This window comes from Carettochelys insculpta, chromosome 13 (genome assembly GCF_033958435.1).
Source record: "Carettochelys insculpta isolate YL-2023 chromosome 13, ASM3395843v1, whole genome shotgun sequence".
Taxonomy (NCBI): domain Eukaryota; kingdom Metazoa; phylum Chordata; order Testudines; family Carettochelyidae; genus Carettochelys; species Carettochelys insculpta.
Window position 1 is genome coordinate 43,013,816 of NC_134149.1, and position 14,901 is coordinate 43,028,716.

General features: G+C 50.2%; 1 protein-coding gene across 10 annotated transcripts in view; it reads left to right on the forward strand.

Moving 5' to 3' along the window:
- The first annotated feature begins 922 nt into the window (after positions 1 to 922).
- LOC142019959 (uncharacterized) overlaps positions 923 to 14,901 on the forward strand; it is a 29,998-nt gene continuing 16,019 nt past the window's right edge. For 2 of the 10 annotated variants that reach the window (XM_075007390.1, XM_075007399.1), the window contains exons 1-4: positions 923 to 1,035; positions 1,467 to 1,678; positions 5,339 to 5,485; positions 6,106 to 6,160. In XM_075007390.1, coding sequence (XP_074863491.1) covers positions 1,661 to 1,678; positions 5,339 to 5,485; positions 6,106 to 6,160 — 220 coding nt within the window. In that variant the 5' untranslated portion in view covers positions 923 to 1,035; positions 1,467 to 1,660. Of the gene's footprint in view, positions 1,036 to 1,466; positions 1,679 to 2,251; positions 2,431 to 4,859; positions 5,037 to 5,338; positions 5,505 to 6,105; positions 6,161 to 14,901 lie in introns of those variants that run through there. The other 8 variants (XM_075007398.1, XM_075007400.1, XM_075007392.1 and 5 more) reach the window with 7 other exon arrangements.

The following is a 14,901-nucleotide window of genomic DNA, read 5'->3' on the forward strand; positions in this document are numbered from 1 at the left end:
TCAGCACAGGACCTAACCATATCAACCACACCGTCAGGGGCTCTTTCACCTGCATATCTACTAATATAGTATATGCCATCGTGTGCCAGCAATGCCCCCACTTCAATATACATTGGCCAAACTGGACAGTCTCCATGCAAAAGAATAAATGAACACAAATCAAACATCAGGAACGGTAACGCACAAAAACCTGTAGGAGAGCACTTCAATCTCCCTGGACACTCAGTGACAGATTTAAAAGTAGCAATCCTACAATAAAAAAACTTCAATAACAGACTCCATAGAGAAACTGAAGAGCTACCATTCATTTGCAAATCTGACACCATCAACCAAGGATTGAACAGAGACTAGGAGCCGGCCAGTTACAAAAGCAGTTTCTCTGCTCCTGATGCTCACACCTCCACATTAGCGCCGGATAATGGGCCGCATCTTCCCTGACTGAAACGACCTGATGTCTCCGCTCTTGATATTCACACCTCCACATTAACTGCTGATAATGGGCCAAATCCTCCCGGACTGAACAGACCTCGTCAACTCTGACCCACCCCTTGATGGAGACTCCCTCCTTTTCATAAACCCCTATATTTAAAACCTCCTCTGACAATCCCCCGCCGTGCATCTGATGAAGCGGGTCTTTGCCCAGGAAAGCTTATGCTCCAAAATATCTGCTCGTCTATAAGGTGCCCCAGGGCTTCTGGTTGTTTCTAAAAAAATTCTTTGGTACAAGCGTCATGAAAAATAAATTACTTGACTAAAGTACAGAGCCTGATAAAGGGTACTGGGCAGCGTAAGGGAGTCCTGCTACTTCGGACTTTGCACCTCCCAGGCAGGGCCACCGAAGGGGACGCTAGCTCGCGGCCCGAGCCGCCTGGAACTGCTAGCCCCAGGCACCGCCTCTTCTCTTGTCCGCAGATTGTTTCCCGTTTATTGCCCGGCCAGGCCACCGCCCCTCCCACGCGCCCTGGGATCGCAGCGCAGCCGCACGCCCGGCGGGGCCAGGCGCTGGGGAGCGGCGCAGGGCGGCCCGTGAGCAGGGTGAGTGCGGAGCGCGCCGTGCCCGGGGGCGTCGGCTCTGGGCGCGGCTCTCCCTTCCCGGGATTTTGCTCTCGGGGCGGCCCGCTCGGCTCGTGCCCGGCCCCACCTCCGCCCGGGGCCCTGGCTCAGCAAAGCGGGAGGAAAACGAAAGCGATTGGCCTGCCCGGGGGCAGCGGCTCCGGGGCCCCGAGCAGTCGGGGGCGGGGGTTGCTGCTAACACCCCCAGCCAGGCCCGGCCTCCCGCCCCTCCCGGCTGCAGCCCCCCCCAGCCCTGGGCTGATCCCCCCGCGCCAAGCTTCCGCCGGGCCGCAGCTCCGCTCCTCCTCCCCGCTCTCCCTTGCTCCACGGCGGGGGTGGACTGGCCGTGCTCAGCCGGGCCTGAGGACGAAGCAATAATTCCCCACGTGGCTTCCTGTTTCCTCTATCCCCAGCAACGCCCTTGGCTGCCCGCCCGCCCTCCGCCCCCCGGAGATCCACAGTCCCTGGGAGCCACAGACTGGTGTGAAGCTGGACCCCATCAAGCACCTCGAGAAGGTTACTGAAGTGTAGCACTTGCTACCGGCTGATTGCAGGCTCATCTGGCCTGGCAACAGCAGCACATTAGAGTTGCCCAGGGTCCCCCGACATGAGGCGGCCGGGCTCCGTAAGTCCATCTTGCTTAAACAATTTCTCTTTCACGGGACAAAACAATCTCCCATGTCAGTCTCATTGTAAAATGAATTTAAGTGGAATGTTGTTAGGCGTCAGGAGTGATACTGAAAGGAGGCTGCAAAGAGGCTGTTCACAGTGGTCACCGATGGCAGAACACGGAACAATGGTCTCAAGTTGTGGTTGGAAAGGTCCAGGTTGAGCATTAGGAAAAGCTTTTTCACTAGCAGGGTGGTGAAGCATTGGAATGGTCTCCCCAGGGAAGTAGTGGAGTCTCCAGCCCTGGAGGTGTTTTAAGTCTCACCTTGACAAAGCCCTGGTGGGGCTGATCTCATGGGTTTGGTCCTGTTTAGAGCAGGGGGCTGGACTCGATGGCTTTTTTCGATCTCTTCCAGCTCTATTCTATAGTTCTATGATTTAAATTGTAAAACATAAATAATGTCACATTAATATTCTTATATATCAGGGTACAGTTTGCAACTGTTGTCCCAGGGTCCTGCCTGTTCTTAATCCGCCCCTGCATGGCAAATATAACCCGCGGCTTGGCATTGTTTTCCACTGTTAACAGGGCAGCTGACTGCAGTGGGAGGATAAACTTGTGTAGCTAATAGTGTGTGTTGAGTGCTGATCGTAAACATTCTGCTAGCAGCTGCCACAGGCTTTTATCAGACTCAGTTCCCATTGTGCTGGACTCTCAGCCGTTGTCAGACATTCAACTTCAACAGCCAACATCCTGCCAACTTCTGGGTGAGTCTTTTTATTCTGAGGAACAGCCCAACTGAAAGTTAACAGGGCTGCGTGAGGGTAGCTGGGTGTGTGTCTTCAAGATCTGGCCTTGAGACAAGATGCAGGAAGTAGCATCAACAACGTGTGAGAGTAGTAACAGTGGTCTCTTAAGCTGGGCAGATCTACCCAGGCAAACTATTCTAGAGGAAAATAAGGCTTAAAAGGAAGTCATTCTGGTGTAAGTGTAACATGAGCCCTTATTAGTGGCATGCTGCTATTTTAACTGCCACCCCGTTCTCTAAACAAACCAAAAGCCAAAACAGCTCTTGTGCCCATTTCTGTTAGCTTACACATTTGCTAGCACTAAAACCAGACTGGATGCAGGACTAGAGAAGTTCCACAGTGGCTCCTAGGTAGTGGTTGCCTGATTTCAAGGCAGGAGTTAGAGCTTCGGAATTTTCAACCCGCCGGGAAGCTATGCCATAACTACATTTCTGCCAAAAGTCCGTCTAATGTGTGCAACTCCCACTGTGTGAATAATGCAGCTGGAGTGGACTTTCCTCAGACTTAGTTATCGCAGGGTCTGTGCCATGGGGGATCAAGCAGAGACATTCTCCCGTCCACTCCCCTTACTCTTCTTGTCTGGGGTAGAGTAGTGGGGTTGACTGGAGAGTGATCTACAGTCAGTTTGTTGGCTCTTCCCCAGATCTAGTAAATCAGCTACTGATGGCTCCATCTCAGAGCGTGGATCTCTGCTGTAGTGTAGATTGAGTGTTCGTTCCCAAGGTCTTATGTCTTCCCTGTTGGTCTGCTGATTGAGTACAGGAACTCCTCACTTTAGATTGTCTCAGCTAATGTTTTGTTACTTCGTGCTGATCTGTTACTGCACATGCTCATTTAGAGCTGTGCAATGCTATCTTAGAACATTGTTTGTCTGCCTGCTTTGTCCACTACTTGCAGGAATTTCTGGAAAAGCAGCCTACCCTTATGCGGGGGTTGGAAGCAGGGGGGGGCAGCAGCTTCCCATTAGCTCCTCTCAGTTCCCTGTAAGGGATGCAGCCCCTCCCCGCACTGCCATGCTGCTCCTGGCCTTTGCCTTGGAGCTGCTCCCCATAGCCTCCTGCTGGAGGGGTAGGGGGGAGAGGTACAGATGTCAGGATGTCCCCTCCACACGCATGCGCACACACCATGCCTGTTCTCCACAAAGGAAGGGATCACAGCTAGCAACATCCTGGTCTACTCACAGGGGCAGTGTACTTGAAGTGGGGTCAGCGTACTTAAATGGGCAATGCCCATCTCTCTCTCTCTCTCTCTCTCTCTCTCTCTCTCTCAAGCACTCACACAGTGTGTGCATCTCTGTCCCACCCTGTGGCACTGTGCAGCTGTGGATGCACCATCCGGAGGAGAGAGCAGGGCACTCTGACAGGATAATGTGGGTTCCTCATTAGATTCAGTTTCTGCAGGGAAGTGTTTGCAGCCACTTTCCTGCCCCGGAGTGGAGGCTCCATAGCAGACGTTAATCCTTGAGGGCTCAGCCGAGTGCTAATTCATCATTTACTAACAAGACGCTGCTGGGAAATATTCCACACTCTGACTCTATGACCTCAACCAAGCCTCACGAGCAACCGTGCTGTGTACAGTCTTAAACTGTTTGTTTAAAGTTATTTAAAACTTATACTGTATATGTACAAGTGTATACTGTCTTTTGTTTGCTGAAAAATAATTCCCTGCAACCTAACCCCCTACCTCCCAATTTATATTAATTGCCATGGGGAAATTGGATTCGCTTAACATTTTTTCACTTAAAAGAGCATTTTTTAGGAACGTAATAACAGCCTTACACCAGGAGTTATTGTACTCAGCTGGTGTAAACAAATGTTGCTCCAGTGAAGTCAACGCTGCTAAAACCACCTAAGGATCTGGTTTCATGTCACAGTTGCTGCTTCTTTCTCTGTGTGACTATACCTTTCCCTCGATTTATGAATGTAATTCGTTCCATGATAACTGTTCGTAAGGTGAAAATTCATAAATCAAAACTGAAATTCTCATTCATTTCAATGTAAAAAAAATTCTGACTGGTTGGCAACTCCCAGAAAATCACCCAGTAGTTTTTCCCACATATGTTACAATACTGCACAATCATAAAAATGAGAACAGTGCTGCTTTTATTGCTTTATATGACATTTGTTACCACTAGTCAGTTGTTAGATAGTGAAGAAAGTGGTGTTGATGCAAGTTGCAGGGGACCATCTGCATCATCGTTGGAAACAGCTCCGTAGTGACTTCAGCCTCCTAAATTGGGGTTCTATTTTCAGCTTTTGAGGTTGAGGGTTGAGGATCAGCTGACAGTGATCAGGGTTTAGGAGGAGGCGATGAGGTTGAGAGTTGAAAAAATGATAGAATTGAAGCTTATATTGCATCTCTCTCTTTCCCATCATACCACTCCTGAGAGCATCAAACGGCTTCATGAAACTGTCACTTGTGTGCAGAACTCCATTCTATGTTTGGGTTGTTATCATCCAGAATTTCTGTAGCTGCCTCCAATGCACTGGAGAAATTGAGAGTGTTTTAGTGTCCAGCATGTTTTGTGGTTCATCCGATTCTTCAGCATTTTTTCAGCGATTGTGGTGAGTCTCTTCTAACAGCACCCATCCCCAAATCCAGCCTGTTACTGATGTAGATTTGCATCAGAGGCCTTGGTCCTCCTCATTACCAATTCATGGCTGTTAAGCACCTAAAAAACTTTGAGGCTCTGGGTGTAAACTACCCCCTGTGTAGCAGGGAAAACCAGAGTTGTGCTTCTTTCTGGGAAGCTGCTGAGGTTTCCTCACTGCACAGATGGCCGTTTTAAAGTCATTCAATGATTAAACCACTTTCTGGATGCCACGCTCAAGAAGGCCCTAGGTGACAGGCCTGTTCTCTCCTACAGACGACCTCCCAGCCTTATGAGGATTCTCACCAACAGCCACAGTCTATACCGCAGGAACACCAGTCCTGGAATTTTTCCTTGCAACAAGCCCGCTGCCACCTTTGTCCACATATCTTTTCTGGAGATACCATCGCTGGACCTAACCAGGTTATTCGCAGAATCACGGGCACGTTCTCATGTTCCTCAACTAACGTCATATATGCCATCATGTGCTAACAGTGCCCAGATGCTTTGTATATTGGACAGACTTCTAACTCCCTTAGACAAAGAGTTAATGGGCACAAAACAGACATAAAAACACTCCTGATCCACAAACCCGATAGCCGGCATTTTAATGGAGTGGACCATTCTGTTAATGACGTAAGAGTTTGCGTGTTACTGAAGGGGAATTTTCACAACACTCTTGAAAGAGAAGCTGCCAAACTTTCTTTTATATTCAAATTTGACACATTAACATGTGGTTTGAACCAGGAAGGGAATTTTCTGAGTCACTATAGGGGCTCGTTTGCATACTTGGCTTAATCTAATTCTTGACTTCCTCTGTCCCCTTCTGCCCCTCTCCTCTCTGATTTGCTCACCTTGATAATTTTTCTTCTGATTTGTCCACCTTCATTACTGTTTTTGGTTCTCTGTGCCTTAAATATTGAATCTGTTCTGGTCTGGCTATGGTCTGAAGAAGTGGGTCCGTCCCACAAAAGCTCTCCTAATAAATTATTTTGTTAGTCTTTAAAGTGATAACTTGACTGCTTTTTTGTTTCTTTTTGCAGATGCTGACCTGTTTCCTCTTGGAGACCCTGGGTAAAGGCTGCATCGTCATTGCAGGTAAGGCGCCTTTGAAGTGGGCTCAGTCTGGAAGTGAGGAGGCTCTTTCGTCGTGAGTCTGGAAGGCTGTTTGCCGAGCTAGAGATTTTAAAAAAAAAAAAAGTATTGGTGAAAGTGCATTGTATATGTCTGTGAAGGTTGAGCAGGTATTTCTGCACTTCCCTCGTCTGGCCAGAGGCAGCAGGTTTGCAAAAGTATTGGTGGTGGCCTGAATGCCCAGAGCACGTGCCCTGCCACCACTCCAACTTGCCCCCCATGCCCCATACCTGCTTAGGCTTTGAGGGTCAGTTTGGGTGGGGGACGGGTGCAGGCTCTGGACTGGAAGAGGGGATTGGGAGGCAGGAGTGGGGCAGGCTCTGGGAGGGAATATGGCTGCAGGAAGGATGAGGAGTGGGGCTCTGTGGGGGCTTGGGAGCAGGTGGGGGTCTGGGGTGTGGGCTCTGGGAGGGAATGTGCGTGTAGGACAGGCTGAAGGGCGCAGGCTCTGGGTTGGAGTCTGGGTGCTGGCTCTGGCCTAGGGAAGGGGGTTAGGGAGGCCTGGAGACAGGCTCTGGGAGAGATTTTCAGGGCTGGAGATAGGGAAGGGAATTTGGGGGCCAGGACAGGTGGTGAGGGGACAGGGTGCAGGCTCCGGTGGGAGAGGGGTGCACAAGGGGAGGTGGGAGTGTGGATAGGGGGTACCGCACTTGCCTGGGGCACGCCCCATCCGGCAGTGGTTCCTGGGGAAGTGGGGGTCTCCAGGTGCTGCTGCCCCTGTGTGGTTCCCGCCCCCCCATGTGCTCTCCTGGCCCCTCTGCCACCCCACGCAGCCCCTCTGGGCATCCCTCAGCCCCCCGCCCCCCAGGGGACCCTCGGGGTGCTTTCTCTGTGCAGCTGCTGGCGCGCGCATCCCTGCGTTCCGATCTCAGCTCTTCTATCGTCTGTGGTCCTGTACAGTTCACTGTATCGGTAAAGCTGTAAGCTCCTCCCTTTAAAAGAAAAGGAAATGCTACTAAACACCCTGTTTTTTAAAGTAAATTAGAGCTTAGAGAAGCTCACAGTCAGGAGATGAAACTTTGGTTTCTGTTTGAATGTGACAATTACAGTCTCAGCAAATGAACTAAGCTGCCTTTCAGATTGAGTAAGCCAGTTCGGTTCACCTTTCTATAACTACTAAAGATCACACTCTTCTCCCAGAGCCAGAGAGAATCCAGAATTTCTGATCTTCGCTATTTTACTGCAGACTAATAAATCGTTGTGTACCCTGGTGGGGAAAGCATGTGTGAAGTCCTTCATCACTGGCTGATCTACACAGGTGTTAGCAACTTTTCTGCTAGCTCAAGTATTAGGGATTCATGCTCTGCTTCTGGAGATCAAGGTGTTTGCACTCAGCCACCGATCTGTCAGTAGGTTTGGAAGGATTAGACTCTTGTTAGTGAATGTTGATTTCCTAGAACACACACAAAAATGTATAGGCAGGTAAGGTAAGAAACACACAGCCAGAGAACTTAATAGAGTTTAAGGGTCTCTGCTTGTTGTTTTTTGGCAGGTGATAACTGTGTTTTAATGGTTAAAAAGTTTTAATTTGAATCTCAGCATCTACTTCTATTAAACAATTACTGTCGCCCCCTCCCCCCAACTTTTCCCTGCTGTTATAAAAGTGTAAATCATTAAAAAAGTTGGAAACATGCTTTAAATAGACATTTATATTATCGACCAAAATTATAGGAAATATTAAATTCTTCCAAGTTTCTCTCTGGGCGATAGGATGGTTGTACGTGAGCTCTACTGTGCTTGAGCCTCTTTCCCGTAGCTTAAGTTCCAAAACGGTTTCAATTTGTAAATTATGTTGGGACTCACCGAAAACAACAACAACAAAGCACCATTCAGTCTCTTGTTATGTTTTGCTGATGTAACGCGTATCTCTGTGTGTGCGTTGTCCTGCCCTGGGCACAGCCCACAGAGAATGAAAGAGGCTTTTCCTGAGAGCCTGCCTTTTCAGCACAGATTAGCAAGACCAATGTGTTTAGCTCTGGAAGTCATCAGTTCAGCCTGGACTGCTGGCCAGAATGGTGGGGGGTGGTGTGCACTGGCAGTTGACAGGCATGCGATGTACCGCCAAGGAAGACCAGACACCTGGAGGAAAGGTGGGTGCAGGAGGCCCACGTGATGGTGGACTGCAGGTGTGGGCCATGCTGCTGCAACAAGCAGTACTGAGTTGACAGAGGTCCGTCAGAGGGTCAGCAGAGTCCTTTTGGAAGTTACTGGTCACACAGCCCCTTGATGAAGCACCCTCCCATCTGCCAGGTGGTGTGGTTACACATGGAGCATTGTTCTGGCGGTGTGCACTGTTAGTAATTGTCAAATAAGATATAGACGCTGAACTGACTGCACTGTGTTACAGTCTCGTGTGCTAGTTGTAGTCATCAACAGCTTCAGCAATGAAGCGGCTCCTGACAGTTTTCAAGTCGATGCAAGTACCCTTCTCCCTGACTCTGAGGAGCTCAGCTCTGAGTTGAGCCAAAGATGTAGGATGCCCCCCACCACACCATTACATTGAATTGTTACCTCGGGACTCAGCCCATGCATCCAAAACCTAAAAGGATGAATGTGATAAGGACCATGTATTCCTTTTAGTCTTCGTGCTGTTGAAAATGGGCACCAGCAGTCTAAGGCCTTCCTATAAAGCAGAAGAACTTACCAAGGGCATGGAATGCGTAACAATAAAGCATGCATCTGTTGATATCCAAGCATAGGAGCAACAAGAAGTCCAGGGGCACCTTATAGACTGCCAGGTATATTGGAGCATAAGCTTCTGTGGGCAAAGGTCCACTTCGTCAGATGTATAGGAGGTCACTGTTAAGGTTTTGTGTTCAGGGACAATCTTGAGAGCGTTTGTGAGCGGTCTGCATTCTACACTGGTGGTTCTCCAACGTATTTGATTGCGGCTCCATCTTGGTGTTTGTAAACGTTTATGGCCCTCCAGCTGCCCAGTTCTGAAGGCAGAGCAGAGGGAGACAGATCCTGGCTAGATACTCTGCTCCAAAGGCAGTGGTGCCACCACCAGCAGTAGCAGAGAAGTAAAAGTGGCATGAAATGAGTAGACCGTTATTTGTTGCTGTGGGGAAAATATGTGCATTGGTCTTTTTTTTTTCTTAAGCTTTCTGTGGAGGTGGGGAGGGGACCAGGGCTCTGGGGCTCCTCCTACCTCCCTCCCACAGCTGAGGCTCACTCCTGCCAAGTGATCATGGCAAGAAACAGAACTATAGCTTTGCACCCATATTTTATATGTTTCAGTCCACAGCTCTTGTCCTGTCCCACTGTCCCAGGACGCTGCATGACCATGAGTCATCAGCTTTGATCTTCTGTTGAAGGGGCCACTTTCTCAGATGGGTACTTTTGCAGGGCTCAGCTCCTATTATTCTCTGATCATCCAGGTGGTCCTGGCAGCTGCTTGTCCAGACAGGCTGGCTTCAGGGATTGATTCAGCTGTATGCACACACCCCTCCTCACACTTTCCTCACTCACACAAAGGCAAGTTCATCTCAGAGAAAGCAATTTCTTGTACAAAGGAACAACCAGGGTTTCCTTCAGACTTAAGGGATCTATAAACAATTTCTTACTAACTTATACTACTACTACAAACCTAGCAGCTGCTACAAAACAAAGCTTACAGAAAATTACATGACTTATCTCTGCATTGTACAGTTTCTCCGTAAAAGAATAAATGGACATAAATCAGACATCAGGAGTGGTAATGTACAGAAGCCTGTGGGAAAACATTTCAATCTCCCTGGACACTCAGTGGCGGATTTAAGGGTGACGGTTCTGAAACAAAAAAAATTCAGAAATCAAAGGGAGAGAGAAATCTCTGAGCTGCAATTTATTTGCAAATTTGACTCCATTAACCATGGATTAAACAGAGACTGGGAGTGGCTCGCGGCTTACAAAGTACAGTTTCTCTGCTCTGGGTGTTGATAGTTCCCCATTAGACACTGACAATGGCTCACATCCCCCTTTCTAATCTGACTTGTTTGTTCCTCTTTGGATAAGTACTGTTGATATTGGGCTATTTCCACCTTGCTGAATAGACCTCGTCAGCTCTGGCCTTCCCCCTTTACTGGGACTCCACTCTTCAAATACCCCTCGGAAACCCCCCCCCCCACTCATGCATCTGCTGAAGCAGGTCTTTGCCCACGAAAGCTTATGCTCCAAAATATCTGTTAGTCTATAAGGTGCCACAAGACTTCTTGTTGTTCTTGAAACTACAGACTAACATGGCTACCTCTCTGATACTGGACTGAGTTAGTTATTTAAAGCCTATTACACCCACTGCTGTATAGGGCAGCAATGAAGGTCTTCCACTTCTGCCTACCTTTGGCCATTTTCTCCAGTGTGTCCCGGTTGTACTTCTAGCTAGCCCGAGTGGAGGCTTTGTACAACACCGACCATCAGCACCAGGCGCTGCGTCACTTGGGGGCGCACAATGCTGATTTCAGGGAAGAAAGAGAAGCTGAGGGGCAGCGTCCAACTGGGGACTCCTCTTGGAATGGTGGGGCACGGCCAATTTATGGTATTACTCGGGCGTATTCTTCGTTCTCCTATGGGCCATCTGTGTATGTCAACAGCTGGCTAACAAAAAAACTGAACACAGAGTTAAGACGGCTTAAGTTAGAACGTGGCAGGTGGCTCAACTTAAACCTCTGCACAGTGGGAAGTGCAGAATTAATGGAAAATCAAAGCAGCATTGGTCCTGGCCCAGGGGAGAAAGGAGTAAACCCACTCTCTGTGCTCAGCACAGCTCCAAGTCATTCTCAGAGCTACTGCCCTAGCCGTCAGTATGCTGTGTCGGCCATTACTGCTCTGAGGACTAGTTGGGGGGGGTCGGGATGGCGTTCAGTACCACCCGCAGACACTGGCACGTCACTGGGGCTGGTAGCAGGGGAAGGGAATGTCAGAGGACTTGACTACCTCCTAACAACTGCTTGCCTGTCCGTCGCCCCAGCCTAACAACCTCCGAGCCTACCACAGTGTCATGTTGCTGTAGCACACACATATACACACTCCCATGCAGCCTCCATCTCCACGTTACACCGTTGCTGCAGCAGCCACAAGCGGGTGTCAGCACACGTCGCTAGGGACCACCGGGGCCGTCAAGGCTAACAGCGGCGATGTGCCCGAGGGATTCCTGAAGGCGGGATGAAAGGGTGTTACCACAACAGAGTCTGTAACGGAGTTGGTCTTGCCTAGGAAAAGCGGTTCAGTGTTCACTAAGACTGACCTCAACAGCTCAACCGTTTTCCTAGTCAAGAGCTCAGAGTCCCGGTACCATTCCCCACTGTCCTTCAAACACTCCAGGAGGGTGGCGTCCTGCGGTGTCTGACAAGGACGAGGGGCGTCACTTAGAGGCCAGCATGGGGTGAGGCGGTGTGCAGAAGCCGCACCCTTAACTTTGTAACTCCTGATTTCCAGCGGGGTGAGTGTCGTGGTATGGGCCAGTTGTGGGGCACTGCAGGGAGGTTTCCTGGGCACACTGCACTGCCCCTCAGCTACCAGCTCTGCTCTTTGTGTACAGGTAGGAGGGGCTGCAGGGGACAAGGGAAGGTGGCTGCTGAGGAGAAGTGAGGAACATGGCTACCAGCTGGGAGCAGTAAAGCCTCCCTGAGTCCATTCCCCGCAGCAGGCTCTGCGAACCCAGAGCTCCTAGGATACCCCAGAGTAGCGCGACCTGCCCCGTTCCTCTCAGTAAGCATCAGCTTTGCTCTCTCCGTCTCCACGCTGGGGGATTGTGGCACACATTTCTGTGCCTATTCACTGCACCTAGCACAGACCGTGTCCAGTAAGGCAAGTGCTGCCCTGCAGTAAGTTTTCAAGAGAGTCCAGCGGAGGGCAATGAAAAAAATTAGAGGTCTCGGGCGCATGCCTTATGAGGAGAGGCTGAGGGAACTGGGCTTATTTCATCTGCAGAAGAGAAACAAAGGAGGGGTGGGGCTTTGATAGCAGCCTTCAACGGAAGGTGATTTCCAAAGAGGATGGAACCAGGCTGTTCTCGTTGGTGGCAGGTGACAGACCGAGGAAAATGGTCTCAAGTTGCAGGGGGGAGGTCCAGGTTGCATATTAGGAAAGACTATTGCACCGGGAGGGTGGTGAAGCACTGGAATGGGTTCCCTAGAGAGGTGGTGGTGGAGGAATCTCCATCCTTAGCAGTCTTTAAGGCCTGGCTTTTGAGAGGATTTAGTTGGGGTTGGTCCTGCTTAGAATAGGGGGCTAGACTTGAAGACCTGAGGTCTCTTCCAGCCCTAATTGTTTGTGATTTGTCCTGTCTGCTATGCCGCGCCACAGATCCCCTCACTAGGGCTGGACTTCGAGGCGCAGGGTGTCAGGAAGCCCCGCTGCTGCCCTAATGAGCCCTGGACTGGGGCAGAAGGTCAGCGCACGGGGCCCATGGGGAGACCTGGTGCAGCCCCACAGAGCCCAGAACCGGACCTGAAGCTCATGGAGTAAACCATATCCTCGAGAGTTGGAGCTCTGCCGAGCCAGCCAGAACCCTGGTACACCCCTGCAGCAGCAGGCTGGAAAATCAGATACCCCAGCAATTTGGAATACGTAGGAAAAAAAGTAGCAGAGTTTGCAGCCTGCCTAGAGGAGCCACTCCCTGGAGCTTGATGGGATGCCTCCCAGGAGGCCAATTATCCTGTAATTAGCTCTGCTTTGTACACACTGATTGAATTAAGGAACTGAAAGGGAGGGAAAGTCATTCGTTTTGATGGTGGTCCTATTCCAAGGTAAATGCCCTGTTCTTCCTGAGTAAGAGGCTGAGCTGTGTGGTTGCAAGGTGTCTTCTTACAGAAGAAATGGGGTTTTCACAGAGGTGACTCCCAATCCTGTGTTCTTCCCCCCAGGAAGTCAGCCTGGAATAGTCACAAGGATCTACACCCCATTTATCAGTTAACGAGAGCTCATTCTCTAGGCACTTATATGCAACATCACAACTAGTGGGAGGAGATGAAGTGAGACAAGTTGGAAACGGAGCAAGAAGAGGAGTTACATTTTGTTTTGTGTTTATTGTGGTGGAGGGAAACAAAGAAAAGACCGAGCACAATGAGCAAGCAAGAAACGAGCCAAATTGCCCAGTGCTCAGTTTGAACATCTGTGCCCAAAATGTGGATTAGTCCCTGCAGGGAAAAACCTTTGAGGAAACCAGATTTCTGCTCATGAAAGCCGTGCAAAGATGTCAGTTCCCTCCGAAAGAAATGAGGGTGAGGAGATGAAAGCCTAGGAAACCTGCCTGGTCCAGGTCTCAGAGAGGCAGCCCTGAAGTTAGAACTGGCCCAAATGGAGTTCTGAAAACTGGCATTAGATGCAAGGGCCAAATGGTTGGAGTTAGCTGAAAGGGTGGCAGAGGGCAGCAGATAAGCATCAACAGTAGGCAAAGCAGTGGAAGAGGAGCGCTGTTTATTTCCGCAGAAGCTGTGGTATTGGCGTGTGGTTTTGGCTCATGAGCTTGGTTTGGCAGAGGGTGTGAGGGGAAGGCCAGGACAGTAGGTTGCTGGTGATGGTTTTACGTGGTTTTCAGAGTGTGGCGGAACTGCCGGATGAGAAACTTGCTGGAGATCGCTGGGTGGAAAAGAGAACAGCTCTTTCAGGCCTGTGGGAGACAACCAACTCTGTGTGCTATGGAACTCTCGTTGGCTAGTGACTGAAGGGAAGATTAATTATTAGCGTTGACTAATGAGCTAGAGGCTGTGGGGATTTTGGAGTTTCTTGCCTTGAAATCCGACCAAGTTCCTGTGGAATGAAAAAGTCCTCGGCATCTATCCCTGGGGGGCCAGAATTTGTCCCATCTCCACACGCCCTTTCTCCAGATTGCCACCGAACAGCTCGGCTCAGCTCAGCTCAGCTCATCCTGGAATGTCGTGAGAATCAGCATCTTAATATTTTTGTTTGGCTCCCCCTAACTCTGACATTTTTAAGCAGCCCACTTGCCTGGAAGGGAAGTCACTATTTCAGGAATACCTTGACCAAATGACCCCCAAAGTTTCTTTAGTCGGCTGACTCCTTTGTGTGGCATAATTGTCCAAAACAATCTCCCGGTGCAGGTGAATTTTCGAGTATTTTGCATATTAAAAACAGCTCATCAGTATTTTGAAGAGGACAAAGTATGTGGCTGAGGAACTTTTGGGCCAAATCACGCTACTGGTTGAACCTCTCTGGTCCAGGACTCTTTAGTCCAGCAACATCCGTGATCCTGCCGGAGAGCTCCAGCCACAAAAGTTGCCAGCAGCTGTCAGCTCAGCCAGTCTGGCAGCAGGCAGCCCCACCAGCCTGGGACAGGGATCCCCTTCGGCCGAGAGTGTGGAGCCAGTGCTGGTCAGGGGCAGGGAGCTGACAGTTGCTGGGGTCAGAGCCAGCCTGGAGTGGCCTCACCGCCTCTGGTCCTGCTAAATCCCTCCTTTGGGACTGCTCAGGTCCTGAGCATGCAGGGCTATCCCCAGGGGATGGCAGGGGCCAGGGCAACTCTCTTCCCTACCCCACACACCACGCAGGCAATGGGAGCACCAGCCTTCTCCGTTCCACTCCACATCCCACCGCTGGGCCAGGAGGGTGATGGAACGAAGCAGAGGAGGCGGGCACTCCGACTCCCTGTTGCTTCTACCACCACTGGCGCCCTAGCCTGGCCCTGACCCCAGATAATCCAGCCCCTTCTATCCATAGCACGGCTGGGGAAGCCACCATGGGGACCCCAAAAGCATGGGGTCACC